This window comes from Haliotis rufescens, unplaced genomic scaffold (genome assembly GCF_023055435.1).
Source record: "Haliotis rufescens isolate VD_foot unplaced genomic scaffold, xgHalRufe1.0.p SCAF_1, whole genome shotgun sequence".
In the NCBI taxonomy this organism is placed as follows: domain Eukaryota; kingdom Metazoa; phylum Mollusca; class Gastropoda; order Lepetellida; family Haliotidae; genus Haliotis; species Haliotis rufescens.
In genome coordinates this window covers 26,778,810-26,800,943 of record NW_025963779.1, presented here as the reverse complement: position 1 = coordinate 26,800,943, position 22,134 = coordinate 26,778,810, and the positions used below count along the sequence as shown (strand labels likewise).

Here is a 22,134-nt window from a genome sequence, read left to right as displayed (position 1 = left end):
TTTCTGTGATGTCCAAACCAGCAATAACAACCCTAAAAATATCCACATCATTTTTCACACAGCACTATTTACAGTGCCTCATTTTCTGCACATCACTATTTACAGTGCCTCATTTTCCAGACAGAACTATTCACAGTGCCTTCTTTTCCAGACAGAACAATTCATAGTGCCTCATTTTCCACACAGCACTTTTTACAGGTCACAATGTCCATGACATTATTTACAGTATCTCAGTTTCTTTTAGAAAGCCTCAGTCATTTTATTGAATAACTTAGTTTAGTTCAATCTGGCTCATCTGAGCCACACACTGGTCACATGTTTAGTTTTGGGTAATAGGACTCATCGTGCTGTGATTGTGGGGGGCGGGGGAATGAGGCAGGTGTGCCATCCGGGAGTCACACCTTCACAATGCAGGCCCCTGACTGTGGAGAGCAGGCCATCTTAAACTAGTGCTAATGTTCCATATATAACAGAGACACATACGGTATGCACTGTACAAGCTACAGTTCTAGATAGACTTGCAAGTGGGTTACAGTTCACTTGACCTATCATGTGGTGAATGACGAAGCTGAATGAATCCAACAGTGGTCAGTTCCACCCCAAATTATATTTAGCCTGGAAGCTTTAATTATTTTTTTTCATATTCAGTACTACCAGAACAGTGAAGTTAATACTGGACACAGATATTAGCAGATGAGGGAAAACATCTTCCATTTCTGGCCCTTTAGTCCAAAGAATGACCCCCCACTCCATCCCAAATATAGAACAAATTGTAATAAAAGATAATTTCTGAAACTAAAGGTTTTATTTGCCTGTCAATGTGACGAACGAAAAGGGTGCAACTCATCACAGCTTGGAAATACTGCAAATCTTGCAATGGCATGTACAACTGAAGACTACTACAAACTATGCTTTAATCTAAAATGATCACAGAAACATGTTCACACATTAGTCAAACCACAACATGCAGTCACCATCCACAATCAAAAAAATCAAATTTCCTTCCCGATAGGTAAACTCAGCCCACCAATATCCTGTCCAAGCTCATCTTCCAGCCTCTCTGAGTCTTGATAACTGAGCCAGTTCATCAGCAACTAATACTACAAGAACCGTGACGAAGGTGATATCTAGATGGTGTACTGCAGCCGTTTCTTGCTACAGTCTGAACTAAGAGATCATCGAGTCTTACCCTGAGTGGTTTACAATTATCTCGAACATAGCGGCCTGCTGAACTCTTCTCCTCCCATTCAAATCGACCATGGTAGAAATACTTTTGCTTTCTTCAAAAAAAAATAAAAGAAAATACAAGCGGTGTGACACATGCAGCACACAACAAGAACTGCCAGGCATGCTGGGAACATTCAGGATGGGCAAGCTTCTTATCGACAGTTACCTTCTTCTTGAAACCGGACAACATTCTGATCTATTGTATGAAATACAGTTTCAAAATCTTCTATTTCTTCAGCAACTTCTTTCTGAATTTAACATTCATATTAATGAATAATATATATTTCCTTTTTTCCAAAGAAAAATATATTGTATAATTTATTAATTTATTTTCCCAAAAGAGTTTGAAGTTCACCTATGTGAACCTTCGTGCCAGTCTTTGGAATTAGGTGCTGCAGATAAGAACTGTCCATAACCTCCTGTTCAACAGTACACTCAACAATGATGAACACTCTACCTAGCACATCATGGACCAGGCATGCATACGTAGGTCCAGGTTGCATGCCCACATACTTACATAGAGGGGCTTGCAGTTCTCGCGGACATATCGCCCTGCGGACGTGGTCGGGTCCCAGTCAAGGCGACCGTGCCAGAAGTAATTTGTTCTTTAGGGTGAAAAAGACCATTTGCATGTCAATAACCCATCTGAGAATTACTTTTGATTAATGTTTATCCTCTTTCATTGTTGTAAACAAAATGTGCATGACAACACGGTTAGAAACGTTCAGTTTCAATGGTCCTCAAAATGATCACGGCCCTGTTCCACAAAGTGACTGTAGCGCTAAGATGATCATAACTCCCACACTTCATAGACTTATGATGGTTGTTGTGCTACCATCATCGCCTTGTGGAACAGGGCCAGCTACAGAGTTGTCATCCATCTAATGGTAAAAGTGGAAGTCTACAAGATGGCCCTCAGACTAGCGGACTGATGGTAACTTCGAACCTAGCTGGTATGGTTGATGTGACTAAAGGAGTAAATGACAAGGTTTTATTGCCATGGTCAGCATTATCTATCTTGATGGTTGCAAATAGATGTCAGGACCACGCCAACCAATGCTGGATGAAGTGGGCACCTATCCACAGAACCGGGCAATGAAGACACCAACCCAGATGAGGCAGTGTTTCTCCCCCCATGTAGTCACAGAATGCATACTACAGGGGACCCTCACTCCACCAACTCATCCCTACTGGTGAAGACACGTCAAGTTGGAACCCTTGATTCACATCAGGGAGTCAAAGGGCCTGCCCAAAGGGTTTATCAATGTATCAAGTATTCACTTCTGTTATAGAGAAAAGTAAACATGTATTGAGATTCATTGAATATCTAACTTATGCTACATGTGTGATTCAAGTGATTCAAATAACAAACTTGCATATTGAGTCATTACTGACAGTCAAATAGGTGTCTGTAGCAGTCATGTGTTACTGTATACGTTCAGATACCAATAATGATCTAAACATGACATTTGCTACCAGCCACCACTAACTTTGTTTGTTTGCTTGTTGTTTAACGCCGCACTCAGCAATATTCCAGCTTTATGACGGCGGTCTGTAAATAATCGAGTCTGGACCAGACAATCCAGTGTTTGACATCATCAGCATCAATCCACGCAATTCGGATATGATGACATGCATCAACCAAGTCAGCGAGCCTGACCACCTGATCCCCTTAGTCGCTTCTTACGACAAGCAAAGTCACCTTTAACAGCAAGCATGAGTTGCTGAAGACCTATTCTACCCCGGATCTTAACGGGTCACCTGGAGGCATGATGTAGCAGCTCTGCCAATCCGCACGTTAATTACTTTCATTATTATTTCATAGGGCAGTCAAGTCATAAAAAAGTCAAATACTTAGCAATGACACTAAATATACATCTCTTCTTGATAAAAGGATAAATAGAAAATACATATTATTTCTCAAAATAGGAAATCAAGTATTTTAATATACCCTAATCAAAATCTAGAGTAAGAACTAACAGACCTAAATTCATGACAGAACTTTTTCTGAATTGTATTTATTGAAAAGAACTATTTCTGATGACGCATCAAGATCGGAGACCAGTGATCCTGTGTACTGAGATTACAGTGTATAGATTGCCACAGTGTTTTGCTTACTTTGTTTTCTTTGCCATTCTGTAGGGTAGGGAGCCAAGAATCCGCTCCATCATTGCCAAATGCTCCTTGTTGTCATGTGTCTGGAAGGAGCAAATCAGGTTACAGCCAAAGTTTAGTTGGTAGGCCAATCAAAGATCATTTAACTCATCTAGGGCCTGATCATTAGATGTTTGCCTCAACGGGAGCGCCACCACTTGTTTCATGAATGTACCAACAAACTGATGAATATCATAAAATTCTTCAGTACAAGCAGGATCTGAACCAGAATGCGGGAACAATAATACAATCAAGTAATCTTTGTTACTTCGATTTCTGCTCTCATGGATTCTGGAACTTGGCTACACAAATAGAGCTATAGTTATCTCCCTTACAGTGAATACACGACACAGCCGATTAAAGACGATGACATTCTTGTGCAGGGCATACACAGCAAATAATTATTTCTCCCTCAATCATTACTTGTGAATCTTGGTACAAGGGGTTTAATTCTGCTCGAGAGATACTGAGTTAAAAGCTATAAACAATGATTTGGCAATTCAAATGCACAAGTAATGTACTTGTTTTACTCAAAAGCATTCCCAATCATTGCGTTTTAACCTAACATATATCGGATGCATGATATTTGATCAGTGTTCGGGACAGATAAATCCGCTGTTCTCAACATGGAAGTGTGCCCAGCAGGTTGGTGTTCTGTTAACGGAGGAGGGAGATACTGACCTGGAATAACGTGTAGCCTGTGTACAGCTCAAACATGATGCAGCCTATACTCCACACATCACATGGTTGCGACCACCCCAGCTCTGAAACACAGCAAACAGGTCAGAAAAACAGTACTTCACAATGGCGACCTTGACATTTAACACACAAGAACTGTGTGTGTGCATGTGCGTGCGCGTGCGGACTGATGCCGATTCATAGTGCTAGCACACTGAGATATCATGTCGCAGTTTAACATGAATATCCCACTGAGACACAGTATACTGACTCCTAGCAGACCAGTCCTTGTTTCAGCCCCTTAATGCCGAGTGCCAGACAGGGTAACAACAAGTACCATCTTATTTAGTCTTTTGGTATGATGCTGCCGGGGATCGAACCCTGCACCTTTAGCTCTCCGGGTGGTACTCTACCACTAGAACATGGAGGCGGTCTAATAACAATAAACGACATAACATTTCATACTTACTCTGAGCATCACAAGGGTAGGTATGTAAGTATAATCAAATACTGTTAACTTATCATGCAGTATTACCTAGTATAACCTCTGGAGCTCGGTAATGCCTCGTTGACACTATTGTGCTGTGGTGTTCGTGGTCGAATGTTGCTGACCCAAAGTCTATTAACCGAATGTCTGTAGACTTCACTCTCCGTTCGTCTCTCCGCTGTCGACAAAGAACAGTTCACTGTTATGTCTGAACTACATGTAATTGTATCTGGATGAGTCTAGACTGGAGACATTCAGACCTGAACGCAATGAAAACATGGTCTTGTTTCAGAGCCATGAAACCAGCTGATACAATTCCATACGTCACCTACACTTCTCAGTCCTCAATAAAGTTCTTCACACATTCCAATATAGTTCTGTGTATAATTATGTGTGACAAAGACTCTTGATGACCCAAATGAGAGTAGAGACTTGTAAAGTTACCCATCAACCAATTACAATTAAAATCAAGGAGTTATGCTGAAATACTTATGATTACTAATCAATATTTTGACTTGACCAGCTGAAATACCCAGCAAATTAAAAAACACACTCCTTAATCTCCCTGATTAGAAACAGACAAACATTCCCCTGATTTATTGGTATTTACTTGGTAAAGATAAACAAAGTTCAACGAAAGTAACCTAAGATGTGAGATACAAGAATATCAACTTACGTTACTCACCTTCTTTTGATTGTATGCGACTTCAAACTCTGAATTTAAAAATAAAATATTTTCTGGTTTCAGATCTGTGTGGGTCAGCTGATTTTCGTGTAAAACTGAAAAGGGAAATCCAGGAGTCAAGTTACTTGTTAAACAGAGCATCACAACCTAAACAAGAAAAAACTATTTGTAGAAAACTAGTCGGTCACTGTGTTTTATACACAGCATTTACAATATTCCAGCCATAACATCGGGAAACACAAGAAGTCTGCTTCACATACTGTATAATATTGAGTAATGCCTTGTTAACATTAACTTGCAGATCTTTTGATGTTATGCAATAATACTAAATAATGTCTTCAGGATAAATAGATCTTGAAGTACACAGTCTGTGCCATAAACTTTTGACTCTACTAGCCCAAACATGGCTCTTAGCATCAATTTTAGTGTCAGCATATCAACTGTTATAAGTTGAGCTTTTGAGACTGAACACAGTTTACTAGACTCAAACTTCGGACTAGTGGAAAGTCACAGACTGAGTACATATATATGAGGTAGTCGAAAAAGACAAACGGTCTGCAAGACTACAAAGAAGTAATACAAGCCAAAAGTATTGAAGAAACAGGAGGCTTTCCAGGATGACAGAGGGACGACACTTACAGTTAACTGCATAGACGAGCTGGTAGGATATGTGTCGGACTTGCTCAAGGGGGTAAGGTACGTAGTTGTTGTCTTTCTGCAAGTCAACAAACACAATCTGATAAACACCCTGTAAACCATGGCTCTTTAATATTCTATATCTTTGAGAAGCTTAAGAACAAGCAACTTATTTCTGGGCCTTAAACAGGTTATATTCAGAAAGGACGTGTTGTAAATTCACAATACATTACACAGGAAATGAAATGAACACAGCATTGGTAATAACATGCAAAGCCTATGTTTCCCCATCTGTAGCTGAACCTAATGTACTGTGAAGGGATGAGCAAGAAAATATACAGGAACTAAACTGACTTCTCCAACACCATGATGTTTAAACAGACTACAGTAACCTGCTCTCAGGCAGGATCGCTTACTGCAAGCCCATCCCAACCCCATGCTAATAGTCTCACAACTACTTCTGACATTTGCAGGAGTAAGACTAGTTCACATACAACTAGCACATGTTCCCTGCACCAGCCATTATGCTTCATTCAGGGAACCTTCCAGCGCATGCTGGTCTCCCTGACATTTCATAACAGTTGTGGAAGCAATTACCTCCCCTGACGAAGATGGGTGCTATGCTGCAGATGTTGTAATCTGCCCAGTAACAGCACCACCAGGCTCTTACAGATGGGAGGAAGAAATATCAGCTGAATACATTTAAAGCAGAAATTTGGATTTAAGATGTTTACTTCAGTCGTAATAAAGGGTTGTAGCAAAGTTGTTGACGAACTTACGAGGAAGTCGAAGACACTGAGTCCCAGCATATCGAATGCCAAGCACATGTGGCCATGGTAGTCAAACCAATCCAGCATCCGCACACATAGACTGAAACAAAATTGAGCAAACTTAATTTCAAAGCATAATTATATGATGCTTAAGGTTATATGAAATTTCAATTGGAAACAAGACAACTGGACATGTGACTTTTGATCTACTTAATATAAACTGATATTGGCTGACTCAAGAACTTGCTGAAAGAAGTTGAAATCATGACTGATGCAAGACATTATAATTGTCTTTGACAATTTGAGCTTAGAGTTTTCAAAATAAACCTTCAGAAACAAAAGACATAATTCTGTATAGACCACTTAGGGTTATGGCGGAACTTATAATGATAAAAGGCTCATCTTGCTAGCTTAATGATACGCTTTCATCAGTGGATGATGCCAAATATCTAAAGACACCACAGTGAGACTTCTTTCATGTTTTCTTGTCTGTTTATTCACTTAGTTTGTCATTGATAACTAAAATTGTATTTCAACAAGAGCAAAACATCACTACTGTAACTAAATGAAGACATCATTTTGAGAAACTCTGTAGATAGTACATCTTTACCTAATGCTAAAATATATACAGTGTATTAAAGGAACATTTCTTGGACACAGGTGCATCAATTTAATCTTGGGCATCATGTCCAACCTCCCTCCTCACTTTTGAGAATCATGTATTTTTTCATATGCAGCCTGTTTTTATGAAGATGGCAAACTATATCAGAATTTAACAAATGTTATTTTTGGGTTAACACGCTCTTAGTTAAGTAGAGATTCTAATTAGTTGTTTTAAATAATGAAAGAAACATTTTCCTTTCATTGCTGTGGGTGCATATTTTCAAGAAGATAGTTGAAATGTTTTTACCATGAATATTTTTGGCGTTGATATTAAGATGATGGTTATCAGCTAAGTAGGCATGAAGACATCAAGCATCTTGAAAAAATATCCCTTGATTCTTTATTCATATAACTGTTTTCACAAAAGCATTTGTCCCATCATTGCTCTGGGCACAAGCTATGTCTGAGTGTCGGCACGTCAAGAGTTTAAAAGCAGAGTCAATGTTTGACGCATGAGAGATACCATGTACCCACTCACAACACTCCAGACCAACTGCTATCAGCCAGTACACACTACACTCCATGCTGGATGCATGAGAGACACTCACTTCGTGAACATCATGACCAACAGCACACTGAACAACTGGCAGACCAACTGCCATCTAACAGTCAACACCGATACTATCCTGTGCAGAAATCTACAATTGGCTCAAAATCCAAAAAAGCATCTGGGGATATGATGTACATTAATGTTTAAAACATCTGCGCTTTCTAAACTCTGAAACAGTAGATAATGGTGAATGGGCTGCAGCGTGAGGGACTCTGGACTCACTGTAGGTAATTTGATAGGGTAATAGCTGCAACTCACTAAACTGTCATGCCCATGGTTTAACCATAGGATATCTAATGGATTGGGCTTATCTTTAACATTAGAAGTACTGGTGTTTCAGTCAACATGACTGAATCATTATGCAACTCAATTCATGACTTCACTGAACATGGTGAATTTGACAATGTTTATCTGTTTTAAGGCAGGTCACACTTGTAAGGGTACTGATCAACAGTAGGCTTCACATGAGTGAGTGAGTGAGTGAGTGAGTGAGTGAGTGAGTGAGTGAGTGAGTGAGTGAGTGTGTTGCATGATACTGCAGTCAGCAAAATTCCAACTTTTGACTGAATCATTATGCAACTCAATTCATGACTTCACTGAACATGGTGAATTTGACAATGTTTATCTGTTTTAAGGCAGGTCACACTTGTAAGGGTACTGATCAACAGTATGCTTCACATGAGTGAGTGAGTGAGTGAGTGAGTGAGTGAGTGAGTGAGTGTGTTGCATGATACTGCAGTCAGCAAAATTCCAACTTTTGACTGAATCATTATGCAACTCAATTCATGACTTCACTGAACTGAGTGAGTGAGTGAGTGAGTGAGTGAGTGAGTGAGTGAGTGAGTGAGTGAGTGAGTGAGTGAGTGAGTGAGTGAGTGTGTGTGTTGCATGATACTGCAGTCAGCAAAATTCCAACTTTTGACTGAATCATTATGCAACTCAATTCATGACTTCACTGAACATGGTGAATTTGACAATGTTTATCTGTTTTAAGGCAGGTCACACTTGTAAGGGTACTGATCAACAGTAGGCTTCACATGAGTGAGTGAGTGAGTGAGTGAGTGAGTGAGTGAGTGAGTGAGTGAGTGTGTGTGTTGCATGATACTGCAGTCAGCAAAATTCCAACTTTTGACTGAATCATTATGCAACTCAATTCATGACTTCACTGAACATGGTGAATTTGACAATGTTTATCTGTTTTAAGGCAGGTCACACTTGTAAGGGTACTGATCAACAGTATGCTTCACATGAGTGAGTGAGTGAGTGAGTGAGTGAGTGAGTGAGTGAGTGTGTTTGTTGCATGATACTGCAGTCAGAAAAATTCCAACTTTTTCCTCTTAGCCTGGAATTTAGAGGGAGTTCCTTCCTGTGTTCAGGTCTTCACAACCTGCTTGTCCCCGACACTGAAGGCTGATAGAGCCAATATAACAGTATCACCAGAGTCAGTGCACTGGTTGTCTTAACAGATGACATAGAAGATATGAAGGCACTAGAGTGACTATGGAAGCTCCTATGGGTTTATTGATGGGTATGACAAGTTTCTAGAAAATATCATGGCTCACCGAGTTTTTCCACAAATAATGTGAAATGCTCAAGATGGGCCAGGATGTGACCACATGCAAGTAATTGGGTTGAGATAAGCTGGGATGCCGGAGATAATGTTCCCCAGTCCTACATCATGGAACATGAATTCATCTCGAGGAGAGATGCACAGGTTTCCATCAACTCCAGGGACTGGCCATCATGCTTCACAGGTCACACTACATCTAAGTTATCAAAGAAATAGGCTATGTGGCTATCATCCAATCTGAGGCTATTCAACTCACAATTACTCCTTTGATCAAATATTATATGGGTACCCCACAAGAAGTTGACATGTACTGTATCCAATCAGAACTCCCCTTTCCCAGTGTGACATGAATGTTGTGTCAGCAACACAGAACTGTACTTCACAAGGTTAAGATTGAATAGTGAGTGAGTTGGGTTTAACGCCGCTTTTAACAGTATTCCAGTCATATCGCGGCGTGTCAGCTTAATGTGGGAGGAAAGCCCGAAGTGATGCAGGTCTCAGACGTTTACCACTTCGGTGAAACCCACGAGCACGGGTATGGTGCTGACAAACCTAGAAACATAATCGGGGCGAACCGGGATTCAAACCCACAATCATAGGTTTCTGGCGTGCCCAAGGGATGCAACTCTGCACAGCGAATCGCGGCGCCTTAGACGACCGGGCCACCCGTGCCCCCTAAGACTGAATAGCTTAAGGTTTGTTTCTGTCCAAATCAATAATTTGATATACGGCAATTTGTGAAAGTACATTTTCACAGAATAATTTGCAAATTCGAATAATGTATTTGACATATAATATTATGAGCCACCCACTTTTTGAAAACATATTTGGTTAAAATCACATTTTGAAACTTTCTCCTTGAGTATGTTCTGGTAACCTTACCCTTGGAATAATTGGAAACAGAATACTAGGTACATGAAAATAAACCTTTAAATTTGAAAAATGTTTTGTGGAAGGGGGCGTGTTAGCCCTTGTTAGTGTCAGTGTGTGTGTGTGTGTTTTAACACAGCACTGCAATATTCCAGACATAAGTTGGGATACATTTATGCCTGCTGCTAAATCCTCATTCACAAGCTCTGATACATGTATGCAAGTTGTAGTGAAGCAAAACCTCACCCAAGCTCTGATACATGAAGATCAAGAAAAAAATATGTTTTGGTTCAACAAGCACTTTCCAAGAAGACATAATATTGAAATCAGCAAAAGAGACAATTAACCTCAAGAGCAAGCACTTCTGACAAGCTAATTTCACCTGAAAGAGCTAACAGTCTTTAGCCATTCATAACTGTCAAACTGCTGATGGGTGCGCTGAGGTGATACTTCTCAATTAACCATTTTAAAAAAAGATTGATTGATCGGTCATTTGAAAAGCCCCATAAAACAATTACTAGCAATTACAGTGCTCGAAATTAAGGATCCATGGAGAAAGTCCTCCTTGGTATTTGAATCAAGACCTCATAACGCTTAACATACTGGGCCCTGTTCCACAAAGCCATCTTAGCGCTAAGTTGATCGTAACTCCCATACTTTAACACTGGCTTATCGTAGCGCTAAGATCTCTTTGTGGAACGGTGCCCAGGCTATTACAATGACCCCTTGATTTTCATGCTTCTGTTCGAACACTGAATAGTCCTATCCCGGTGGATATGAAGCAGGTTGAACATACTAATTAGTGATGGGTGTTGGCCTGACTTTCGTATTGCAATTTACTGTGATAATGATTCATGTATTGTGATATGTACCACAATATATTGTCTTCATTCTTTCGTCTGTAATTTGTTATGAACCTAAACAAAAATAACCCAAATGATAAAGGACTTCCCCCTCATATATTGACACCTTTGTAGTCATCTGACATTTTGTTGGCTGTTGCTATGGTCACAAAGCATGTGTAATAGACACATTATATACAGGAAGCTGGTCGCAAGTAGTTTTGCTTTTTTTCGATCACAGGAATCACTTGCTTATTTCCGAATTTCATAATACTAATTTGACTTGTCACTTAAGTCCCCTTCTCAACATGTGAAAATATGAATGATATTGAAAAACACAATACACCAGTATTTTCCAAATGTATTGTGATATGTACTCAATAGTATTTCAAACCGTGTTATGTCAGTATACCAGTACTGTGCACTTCTACATTAAATTACCTGATTTGGGAGGTGGCATGGAGGAAAGATATATATACTATTTTGGGAAAGTAATGTTCTAGGTAGAAAGTCTATTTGCTGAATTAACACAAGAAAGATATGGGGATCCAAATGTGATCTGTGTGTCACAAACAAAGTAAGGGTCTATTAGAGTTGGTCATCCTTAGGTCGTGGCTGCAATACAAGATATACAAATAATTAAAATCTTAAGTGACCACTCCCGAAGACCCACATATCTGGATACATTCCTGCACTCCAGGGACAGAAAGTCCCACTAGTCTGCTATCTCAGTGACTGAGGTTCATGGAGGACAAGTAGAACTCATGGCCTGTGAGGACTTATAGGGTGTTCTCACTGTCCTCACTTTCCCTGGCTAGTGAATGTTTCAGGAGAATTTCTACTGCTGTGCAAAACAAGGGCCAGACAACTTGGTAGTTCTACTTGGTTTCTGTCCAGTTCATGTACTGACTCCAACAGCACTGATACTTCTGACACAGCCCATAGTCATTTTACTAAAGGACATCATGACCACGACTCAGTGTTCCCAATTACTTTTTCAGTCGCTGAGCGTCATTCCTTGTGCTATGAAATGTGCAGTAGTCCGATATCAGGAACTAACATTATGAAATACAGGCCTTCTGACAACCTCTCTAAAACCTCTACGATATGGTTGCATGCAGGGATTGAAGAAACATTTGTTATACACTGCATGATACAGGTGTTGAAGATGCTTGGCATGCCGTCTAATACCTCATAATAAATTAAACAACTAACTGAAAAGAATGGGTCATCAATCTCATGAATTTTCTTTCAGAACACTTGTGTTATATGTTGATTGCTGCAGTATCAAGGCCTCCAAACTGAGTGCCCTTAGCAGGCAATTTGGGGGAAAAAACTTTTTTTGTTCAAAATTGGTATTTTCATAAAGTCAATACTTCTTGTATTCAGGTGTTTTTTAACATCTCATCTCATGTGAAAAATCTAAAACTAAGCATTACAACAAATACCTAGATTTATGAGCCACAGGTAAGTAATAATGTCTTTGTAACTACATACACATTCCCAGTTAACAATCACTGTTGATCCCTACCATAACTGGAATCATTTTGAGTTAATTTTCAAGTCCATGGACATGAACCCACAAATGAAATGACACGGAGTCCATCAGTACTCTCAGCTTCAGTATGTGTTGTTGACATAGGAACACTATCACAGCAATGTAACCCTAACCAGGGGTAGATACCGGTGTCATACCCAACTGGTCAGCAGCTCACTTTGGACTAATACTTAATGAAAAATAACTAGATTTTTTGTACAAAACAACTGGGTTTTCACTTGTCTTGGACAGACAGACAAGTGGTCATGTCTGTCCCTAACAGAATGAACAGCCTACTGTTACTTGGTGTGTCCAGCAGGTGAAGTAAATAAGTAGGAAAACTCTAGATAGGAAACACTGGCCAGTCACAAGCCAACTTGCCTAGTCTGAAAGAAATTATATCAGACAAAGGTTTTGCCAGTCGGCATAAGTCCATCTGTAGAAACACTGTAGATGACATCATCCAATAATTTCCTCCCACAAGATGTAAACAAACCCAACAGAAAACAAATACGCAACTCATAAATCAATTTTCAGACAAAAATCTCAGAAATTCTCCAGAAAACCTTTCATTTTACAAGGTTCTAGAACTCCCATTTCTTATCAGATGTTACAGAAATGAAAGTCGAAGTGGAAAGCAACAACGTCAGTGATGACACTGAATGGCTACAACTACGCATTTGGCACAAGTTGGTAAACAAAACCCGCCAAAGAAGCCAACCAAACGCCAAGGAAGCCAACCGAAAGCAGCAAACAAAGTCAGAGAGTATCACTATGGTAACGGGTCATAAACATCTTTGTTTCTTCTGCAAACACCCACTGAAATATCAACCCTTCCTTGCAAGTGTAAGAGTGTTTTCACCCAGTCTAAAGATAGGCGTCTCGGGAAAACGTCCTATTCTGGACCCATGTGGCAGATGTTGCCACAAAGTTTATCTCCTTCACAGGTGCTCATTAGTTAGTATATTTGTTCAAGGTAACACCCCTATAGAACACACTGCTAAGCACTGTCCACTCCTCATCACTTATATCAGTACGGGACCTTTAGCTGATAAACAGGAGTTCATCTTGATACTTTTTCATGCTGTACACACATCCATCAGGGTGTTTATATTCCATTTATTTATATTTTTATGTGTGTATATGCATAGTGATCACATAAGCAAGGCACACACCTGGGATACCACCATGAGTTTAGTTAAATCAAATTAGTCAAAACTCAATTATAATTGGTACTTTATGGTAAGTGAGTGAGTTGGGTTTAACGCCCCCTTTAACAGTATTCTAGTTATATATCGCGGCGTGTCAGCTTAATGTGGGAGGAAAGCCCGAAGTGATGCAGGTCTCAGACGTTTATCATTTTGGTGAAACCCACGAGCATGGGTAAGGTGCTGACAAACCTAGAAACAATCGGGGTGAACCTGGATTCAAACCCACAATCATAGGTTTCTGGCGTGCCAAAGGGACGCAACTCTGCACAGCGAAGCCTTAGACGAATGGGCCACCCGTGCCCACCGGTGCTTAATGGAGCCAATTTTGGGGGAAAAAGTACCTGGTAGTCTTTCCAGATTGTGACATGTCTGTCAATAAGCTAAGTGGATGTGTGTAACTGTTCACAATATCCACTTGCCTACTTCTTAAATTTTTTCCATTGTTTACATAATTGAAAAAATTATAAGTAAAAGAATTTTAAATAATAATATTATAGCTAAAATCGAGAGAATTATCATTAAAACGCCTGCATGTTATCAGAAATGAGCAGAGCACTGTAACTTGATAATGCCTTCATATTGCTTGACGACGGGCCATTATCCTGCCCTTTGTTTGATGATGTCATACTGATGTTCAATAGTGACGTTTCCATATTTGTGGGTCAGTGACATTCATTGTGTGTGAGTAAATGTTTAAAAAACGATAATGTTGTTTATTTTTATTTGATAACAAAATCTATCCATTTTATCTACAATAACGATAATGCTATTTTTCAGGGTATTATCATTTGCAGAAGCCCTCGTTCTTTTCAATTTCCCTCCTTTGTCGAGCAGTTATTGGAAAACCTCAGATTTCTGCAAATGATAATGCCCTGAAAAATAGCGTTACCCTTATATCATCACCTATTTTTCGATTACAGTGTCTTTCCACCCAGTAACATGAGAAAATACCTCTTTTTTCGAAGCTTTGTACGAGTCACACGTGCCAAGATTCCTACAATGTTTGGTATCATTCGAAAGCTCTGCACATCCATAATATTACAGTAACCTCGCCTGGGTCGCCCGGGGAATATTCGTAATTGTAACGTGTTACTATTTGACAGGAATTTGGTTTTTTTCACGTAATCCGCTTTAAGTATCGTGACTTGCCAACTTCAAACATGTGCCATAAGACAGCCAATCAAACTACAGCAATGGATACTGTCCTCATATCTAATTTTCAGATTAAGATGAAAGATTTTGGTTAAATTGTGTTATTTTGAACGTTTCAAACATGAAATTGCAACCCATATCTAAAATATGCCAAGTTATGAACTGTGACAAAGATTTCTTACGCACATATTTTGGCAAGAAACATTGTGTCCGAGCGTGAAAATTGAGGGAACTAAAGCCAAGATATCGTTTGATAAAATATGGTGAATTGAAATGAAATACAGCAGAACACGGATATAACGAACAGAGCGAACCAAGGGATACAACAAACTCTTACAAAATCCCCAATATATCTCCCATATATTATCACATAAAAGCTCCGTATCAAACTCTCTACAGTGAACTAACATATATAGCGAACTGATATCCGATCCCCGACAAGTTCAAATACCAATAATTAATGATGTTTATAGCAAACTGAGAAATCTCATTCAGTGTCACTGACAACTGGCTATACGCAATCAGCGGCGAATCAACAATCAGTGCTGACGATTCAACCTTGCTAAACTTGCTTAATGTTAATCTTACCTGTGCATGTAATTGGACTAATCTTGTCAGTGAAATAAATTATGTGTATTGTGTTTTGTCTTATCCAAGATGGCAGACGTTTCCAAGCGAAAACGTATATAATGAACTGATTTCTCCAGTTCCTTGTAGTTTGTTATATCCATGTTATACTGTACACGTTTTCAGACGTAGTGAATAGTGATATTTAATAAACAAATGATATGACAGGTAGGTTCATAAAGTTAAATATTATTTTGATGTAGTTACGGTGGCTGACATACCAAACTGCAGTGTCTGGGGACTCATAACATTGTGGCTGGTATACCGGCATGCGATGTTGAAAGAGTTAACCAGTCTGTGTCCAACACAGCTGGCCATACACATAACTTAGAATCACAGTCACTCTATTGAAGTCTTTCTGTGAGAACTATTGTAAATCTGACACAAGTCTACTCACTGTTTTCCTGTAGCATCCTTCTCCCTCAGTTTCTCTAGAACATTTATTTCCAACTTGGCTGCTTCTCTGTACTTTTCCACATTCTTGATGATTTTTAAGGCAACTCTTTCATTTGGACTGGAATAGAAGAAAATGTTTTATTAAGTATTCCAACAACCAACTGATTGAGACTGGATGTTATGATGTTTGATAATGTGCCCCAGTATCTCATCTACCACAAATGTCAATGTGATAACTAAAACTAGACATGTTTCATTTCCTTGTCCTCGATGAAGTTCAGGGATAGAACAGCCATGTATGTGAGATAACAAAGCTGAACTTGAAAGAGAATAACAAGCCTAAAGAGAGTCATGATACAAAACTGGCAACTTCTAGACCCACACCCAATGATATCAGTATGTGGCCTTATATGAGATAAATTGTTATTCACCGAATAACCAAAACGCTGTGAAAAAACGAAGAATATGGAATAAAAACCAATCCATCATAGATTACTGTATTAAATATATCACTGTGAGTGATGCCTACAGCTCAATGTGTAAAGTGTTGGATAAGAATGGCAGCCATTGCTGGGAATGAATGGCCAGACTGTGTAAAGTTATGCCTGGGAAGACTGTTATGATGGAGGGCAGCCAGATGGGGAGAGATGGCTGCCTCATATTCCAAACAAACTACTCATATCGCTACACTCATAGCTGATAAATGCAGTTGTGTTTTATGCTGTTTACACTGTAGATCCTAAAGATGGATCGAGTGGTTTAGAGGAAATTATTACAGCGTGTAAGAACAAACAGAAAGTGTTGTGTAATCACATCAACTGTATTGGAGGCCTAAGATCAAGTAATTGTATTTTACAAGAGTTATTATGACTCCTGTAATAACAAAGTGGACTAAAGTAGAGACTGCTTTCTTTACAACTGATGCTGATCATCCCTGACACTGGGGCTGGGACGGGCAACTGGGGTACTCGGGTTGGGTGGGTAATGAGTAGGACCCGGGTACCCACAGGACTACCCGGACCCGTGGTTAGTCACGTGATATATTGTTTTATAACAGAAATTATCTAAAACTCTATGGTTACACTACAATTCACTAATGTTGGCATTTCTGTGTTTGTATAAAGATAAAACTTCAGTAAATTTCAGTGTGTGCATGACCAGATAATTTTAAATGTATATCTAAATACATTTTGCCAGGGCTACCGTCAAACATTTCCCAATCGGATATTTTGTATCCAACACTTGAGACCTACAGCCGGTACCTGTGTAGGGTCGGGTAATAGGGGGGTGGGTATCTGGGTAGTAAATGTGGACTCGTCCCAGCCCTAGCTGACACACCCTCCCACCCACCCAATCTTGTCCCCAGGAAAAGGTAAACATGGACAGTTCATTCTAGATTTGAGAACATTTGGCCCATTACCCACTTATCAACAAATATGTCGGCCTTTCTGTCATTCTGATGGGTCATCAATAATGAATAAACGTCTCCCTGTAATTTTTTACTTTTCTATTTAATATTTTGTGTTTCCTTGGAGACATGTTTTTACACCAAGCCAATAGTACACTTTATCATAAAACGGGTTTCTCAGCAGGATAAATCCAACAGATAAAAACAGTATCTGTTTATGGTCAATTACAGATAAATAAGCAAATAAAAGAGGTCAGGAAGGTACTACATATACATGCAAGTGTTTACCAACACGGCGCCACCCATGTCTATCGAGTCAGAATTGACCATCAGGGATCAAGACAAATTGGGAATAATTGGGACATCATAATTAAATCCTATTATCAAATACCACAAAGCACCACTGGTAATCATGGACCATTACAACTGATCATTGCATCAGTACAGGCCAAATGTTCAATTACTGATCATAATCATTCATTGGAGCATCATTAATTCCAGCTTAAACTTGTTCAAATCTGTACCACAAGAATAGCCTAATTCTGTATCGGCTATACATGTACACATCATGACATGCTAAGGGTTAGGGTTAGAGGTTAGATCAAGGGTTAGGGTTTGAGGTTAGATCAAGGCCTTTCCCCCTCACACGGACTTGGCAATTCTATTGAGAACACACTGGACAATCTTCTAAGCCCTGGGGCCATACTTTGGAGTCTTTCCCCTTCTTTCATCAACATTCCGGGGTAGACTAGGTCTTCAGCAACCCAAGCTTGCCGTAAAAGGTGACTATGCTTGTCGTAAAAGGCGACTAACGGGATCGGGTGGTCAGGCTCACTGACTTGGTTGATGCATGCCATCGATACCAATTGCGTGGATCGATGCTCGTGATATCAATCACCGGATTGTCTGGTCCAGACTCGATTATTTTACAGACCGCTGTCATATAGCTGGAATATTGCTGAGTGCGGCGTTTAACAACAAACCAACCAACCAACTTTTATCAACAAGTGGCTTCAAATGCAAAGCATCTTAGTACCCACAATCAGGTCAGACTGAAGCTCCCAATTACTTAGAGTGGTCAGACCAAGTAATGACTGAATTATTGCCCGTCTTAACTCATTTACCTTGCAAGCAGGGTGTGCATGATTCTATTGGAGAATAACAAGAACACTGTCCCTACTAACAACATAACCATTAACCTGTGAGTCTATATATGTCTACAAAACAGGTAGGTGGTAACACAGAATGGTAAAGCACTTGGCTCTGACATTAACAGATGAAGCTACGTCACTCTTCCTGTTGCCGATCTCACTTTAGAATGGCTAAAAATACCATCTCTTCTTTCAACCGTTTTCATAGTAGCTTCTTGAATCATTCTGACGAAATGTTTGATGTTTGTGATCCCAACTTTAGGTTACCATCTTCAAAATACAATTGCCTCGCTCCAACTGTCTTTGTCCATCAATGGAACAATGTAAAGACACTTCTAAAACATTCCATTGGATGTGTCTGCCAAAAATGATATTTAATATAATGACTTGTTTTACAACTGGCATAAATCCTTATTGAGTATATTCTTCTTGTTAATCAACAGTGTATTTCTACAGCCATATGTTCGAGAATTTAATCCTAGGCCTCTGGATCAAATGCTTCCTGCTTCATGTGTAGTGTAATAGAAATCCTTTCAATACGAGAACTCGTGGCATACATTCAAAAGTAGGAAAATCTGCCAGTTAAGAATTGGACACTTTTTAGTTTGCATCACATGCTTATAATAGTACATGGGACGCGACAGTCACCTCAATAACAGTCTTCTTGCCAAGGGAATTCATACTTCGGAAATGAAGAATAGTCTCAAATCAGGCACAGCACATATTAATAATTTCTCAGGTTAGTTCCAGTACATTCTGGGATGCCATTCATCTGTCCTGATTATTGATACTTCACTGGAAGGTATTACATCTTTATCTAGTCTGCTCACATGTTTACCACATCAGAGTAAACTAAATACATACAAATAAGTTAAGTTTGAAGAATTTGTCATCAATCAACTCAATGAAGTCCTAATCAAGCTAAAAGACCAGAAAGCATATCAAGAGATCTAACCAGAAACTTTCTTCAATTCTATAAATCACAATCAATCATTCTGGAATCTTCTACCAGCTAGTTATTCCCTAGTGGAGAGAAATTATTCCCTATTCACCAGGTTCAGTGGCTGGGTCACAGATCTCCTGCCTACAGCCCGGTACACAAACACAATCACACACATCGACACCAGTTCAGCTATGACCTAATTCAGTTTGATCTTTGAACCTACTGGTCTCCAAATCATCTGTAGAACACGGTCTCAAATCAATAGTGAGTGTATCACTGTTCCGCCCACATATTGTGGGAGGATGAGGATGAGGAGAGGAGGGGAGCTAATTGTGTTGCCTCTCAGCCATTTTCCCTCAGCATTCCGACAGACTGCCTACACACAGATTATGTCATATCTTCGTATCTGATTCACATCAATTCCTATCTCTGAATACTTGATAAGGCAAGGGTTTTCAGACAATAATACGTGAATAAACATGATGTGATGTGAGTTGATCAGGTAAGAGACTGGGAGGCAGAGAGCAATGACGTAAATCCATTTTGCACCTGCTGCAGACTACCATTAGCAGAATCAAAATCTGAAGCAAACATAAAATTTAGCCCTGATATTTACATTAGAACTGGAAAAATGCCAACAGAAGAAGTGGCACACACAAACATCATTAGAGTGTGTATAGCTAATGATGTGAACTACTCATCAATGCAGCGCACACCCACCAAGTCCTCCGTGCCTACATTCCTCAAGCTACCCAATGCAAGTGTTACCAAGTCAACCTGCCCCCATTCTCACATCACACCAACTTTCTGTGTAGACACTCTTGCAGGTCACCATGACCTGACTATATGTATTCAGGCATTGATGAAAGCAACTGTAGCAGCAGCAACAGCAGCAGCAGCAGCAGCAACTCAATGTTTTACCAAACTTGTCTTGTCATTATGTCCTTCAAGATTTTTTCCTTAACTTTGATATTGCATTCTACATTACAAACACTCAATGAACGAAATAGCTGTCCAACATATTCATGGACATCAAAAGCAACAAAGTAGGTAAATGCAGGCCATGAAGTAAACGTTTAGGTAAAAAACTATATAATGAACTAATCCCTCCATAACGGGATAAAAGTTGGTTTCCCAGTCTCTGCATGAAGAAGAGACATGTTAAAAGAGCTTCCTGACATCTGAAATGGAACTCAAAATTCTGAAGCCTATCAGCAAGCCTTTAGTCCTCATTTACATCACACAGGTGGGAATATCAATATTATCCAGCACAAAAACTCTTTAGGTCCATCTACTGATCTACGACGGGGACCTGAAGATTAAAGAATTACATTTTCCCTATCTTAATGAAAGTGTCACATCAAAGATTACCTAACAGCTGCAGTATAAAGTGAACATCACACAACAGAAGAAGAAATCAGCCAACAGCTTCTACAACCACCACAGCCTCTCAACAGGGCTAGGGATCAGTTCTTTATCTTGACCAGACTCAAAATGTTTTCCTATTTGGAAAATGCAACAAACAATGCCATGAGAATTATGTTCTCCCCACAGAGGAGGAGTGGAATGCTTTTATGAAAACACTATTCCCTTCTGTCAGCTAAATATTCATTGAAGTCAAGTGTTTGTTGGGGATTATTGATTTTGCAGACTTCAGTGTCAAAGATAAAAGAAGATGGATGCATGTTCTGCTGGTAGATGGATGAACGCATCTTCTGACCTATCAACATTCAGACTTAGATCAGAGTTATAAATACCACTGCGAGATGAAATGAAGTAGATTTGTAAAGATCTGATGGAAGCATTTTATGAAAAGCACAAAGTGTTCTTTAAGCACTCCCAGGTCCGGATTCGACGGCAAATTAATCAGAAAAGGCTCTGTTTCATGTATATATACAAATATTGTATGAACAGCCTGCATTACCAAGTTCTGGTTTATTTTTTGTTTTCCTGATGAGCCAAATTAATGCCTTCAGCCTCTGCAAACGCTTAAGTGTTCTCAGATACTCAGTAATACACACCTCGCCAGTACTCGTCTCATAAAATGGTTAAATGAACATTCAAAAGGGTCAATGATACTCTGAAGACCAAGAATAGAATATTTTCTGTTATGTTCGTACATTTAAAGAATAATATGTACACAAACAAAATTGACCAGAAAAAGGGCAAATAAACAGTGAAAGGTTTTGACAGATTGCACTTATATCACATGAAATAGCATGTTTATACAAGAATAATTTTTTTATTTGAAGTTTTCACATTCTACAGCTTTTCCATTGAAAGAGACGACGGTCACATGACTGTGAAACTGACGTTCATAAGCGTATGAACGAAACACTTTGATGTTCATACGTTTATCACAAGACTGTCAGCATGAATGATGTAGTGTGATTGAGTGAGTTGGGTTTAACGCCGCTTTTAACAGTATTCCAGTTACATCGCGGCGTGTCAGCTTAAAGTGGGAGGAAAGCCCGAAGTGATACAGGTCTCAGACGTTTACCACTTCGGTGAAACCCACGAACACGGGTATGGTGCTGACAAACCTAGAAACAATCGGGGCGAACCAAGATTCGAACC

At 39.5% G+C, this 22,134-nt stretch overlaps 1 protein-coding gene across 8 annotated transcripts in view; it reads right to left on the bottom strand.

Moving 5' to 3' along the window:
* The window catches only part of LOC124131707 (dual specificity protein kinase CLK2-like), a 79,280-nt gene that overhangs the window by 8,604 nt on the left and 48,542 nt on the right, over positions 1-22,134 (bottom strand). For 4 of the 8 annotated variants that reach the window (XM_046495164.2, XM_046495170.2, XM_046495167.2 and 1 more), the window contains 8 exons: positions 16,057-16,173; positions 6,647-6,737; positions 5,871-5,946; positions 5,223-5,326; positions 4,595-4,724; positions 4,063-4,145; positions 3,346-3,425; positions 1,745-1,832 (listed from right to left, as the gene is read on the bottom strand). In XM_046495164.2, coding sequence (XP_046351120.2) covers positions 1,745-1,832; positions 3,346-3,425; positions 4,063-4,145; positions 4,595-4,724; positions 5,223-5,326; positions 5,871-5,946; positions 6,647-6,737; positions 16,057-16,173 — 769 coding nt within the window. Of the gene's footprint in view, positions 1-1,189; positions 1,281-1,744; positions 1,833-3,345; positions 3,426-4,062; positions 4,146-4,594; positions 4,725-5,222; positions 5,327-5,870; positions 5,947-6,646; positions 6,738-16,056; positions 16,174-22,134 lie in introns of all 8 variants that reach the window. The other 4 variants (XM_046495166.2, XM_046495172.2, XM_046495169.2 and 1 more) reach the window with 3 other exon arrangements.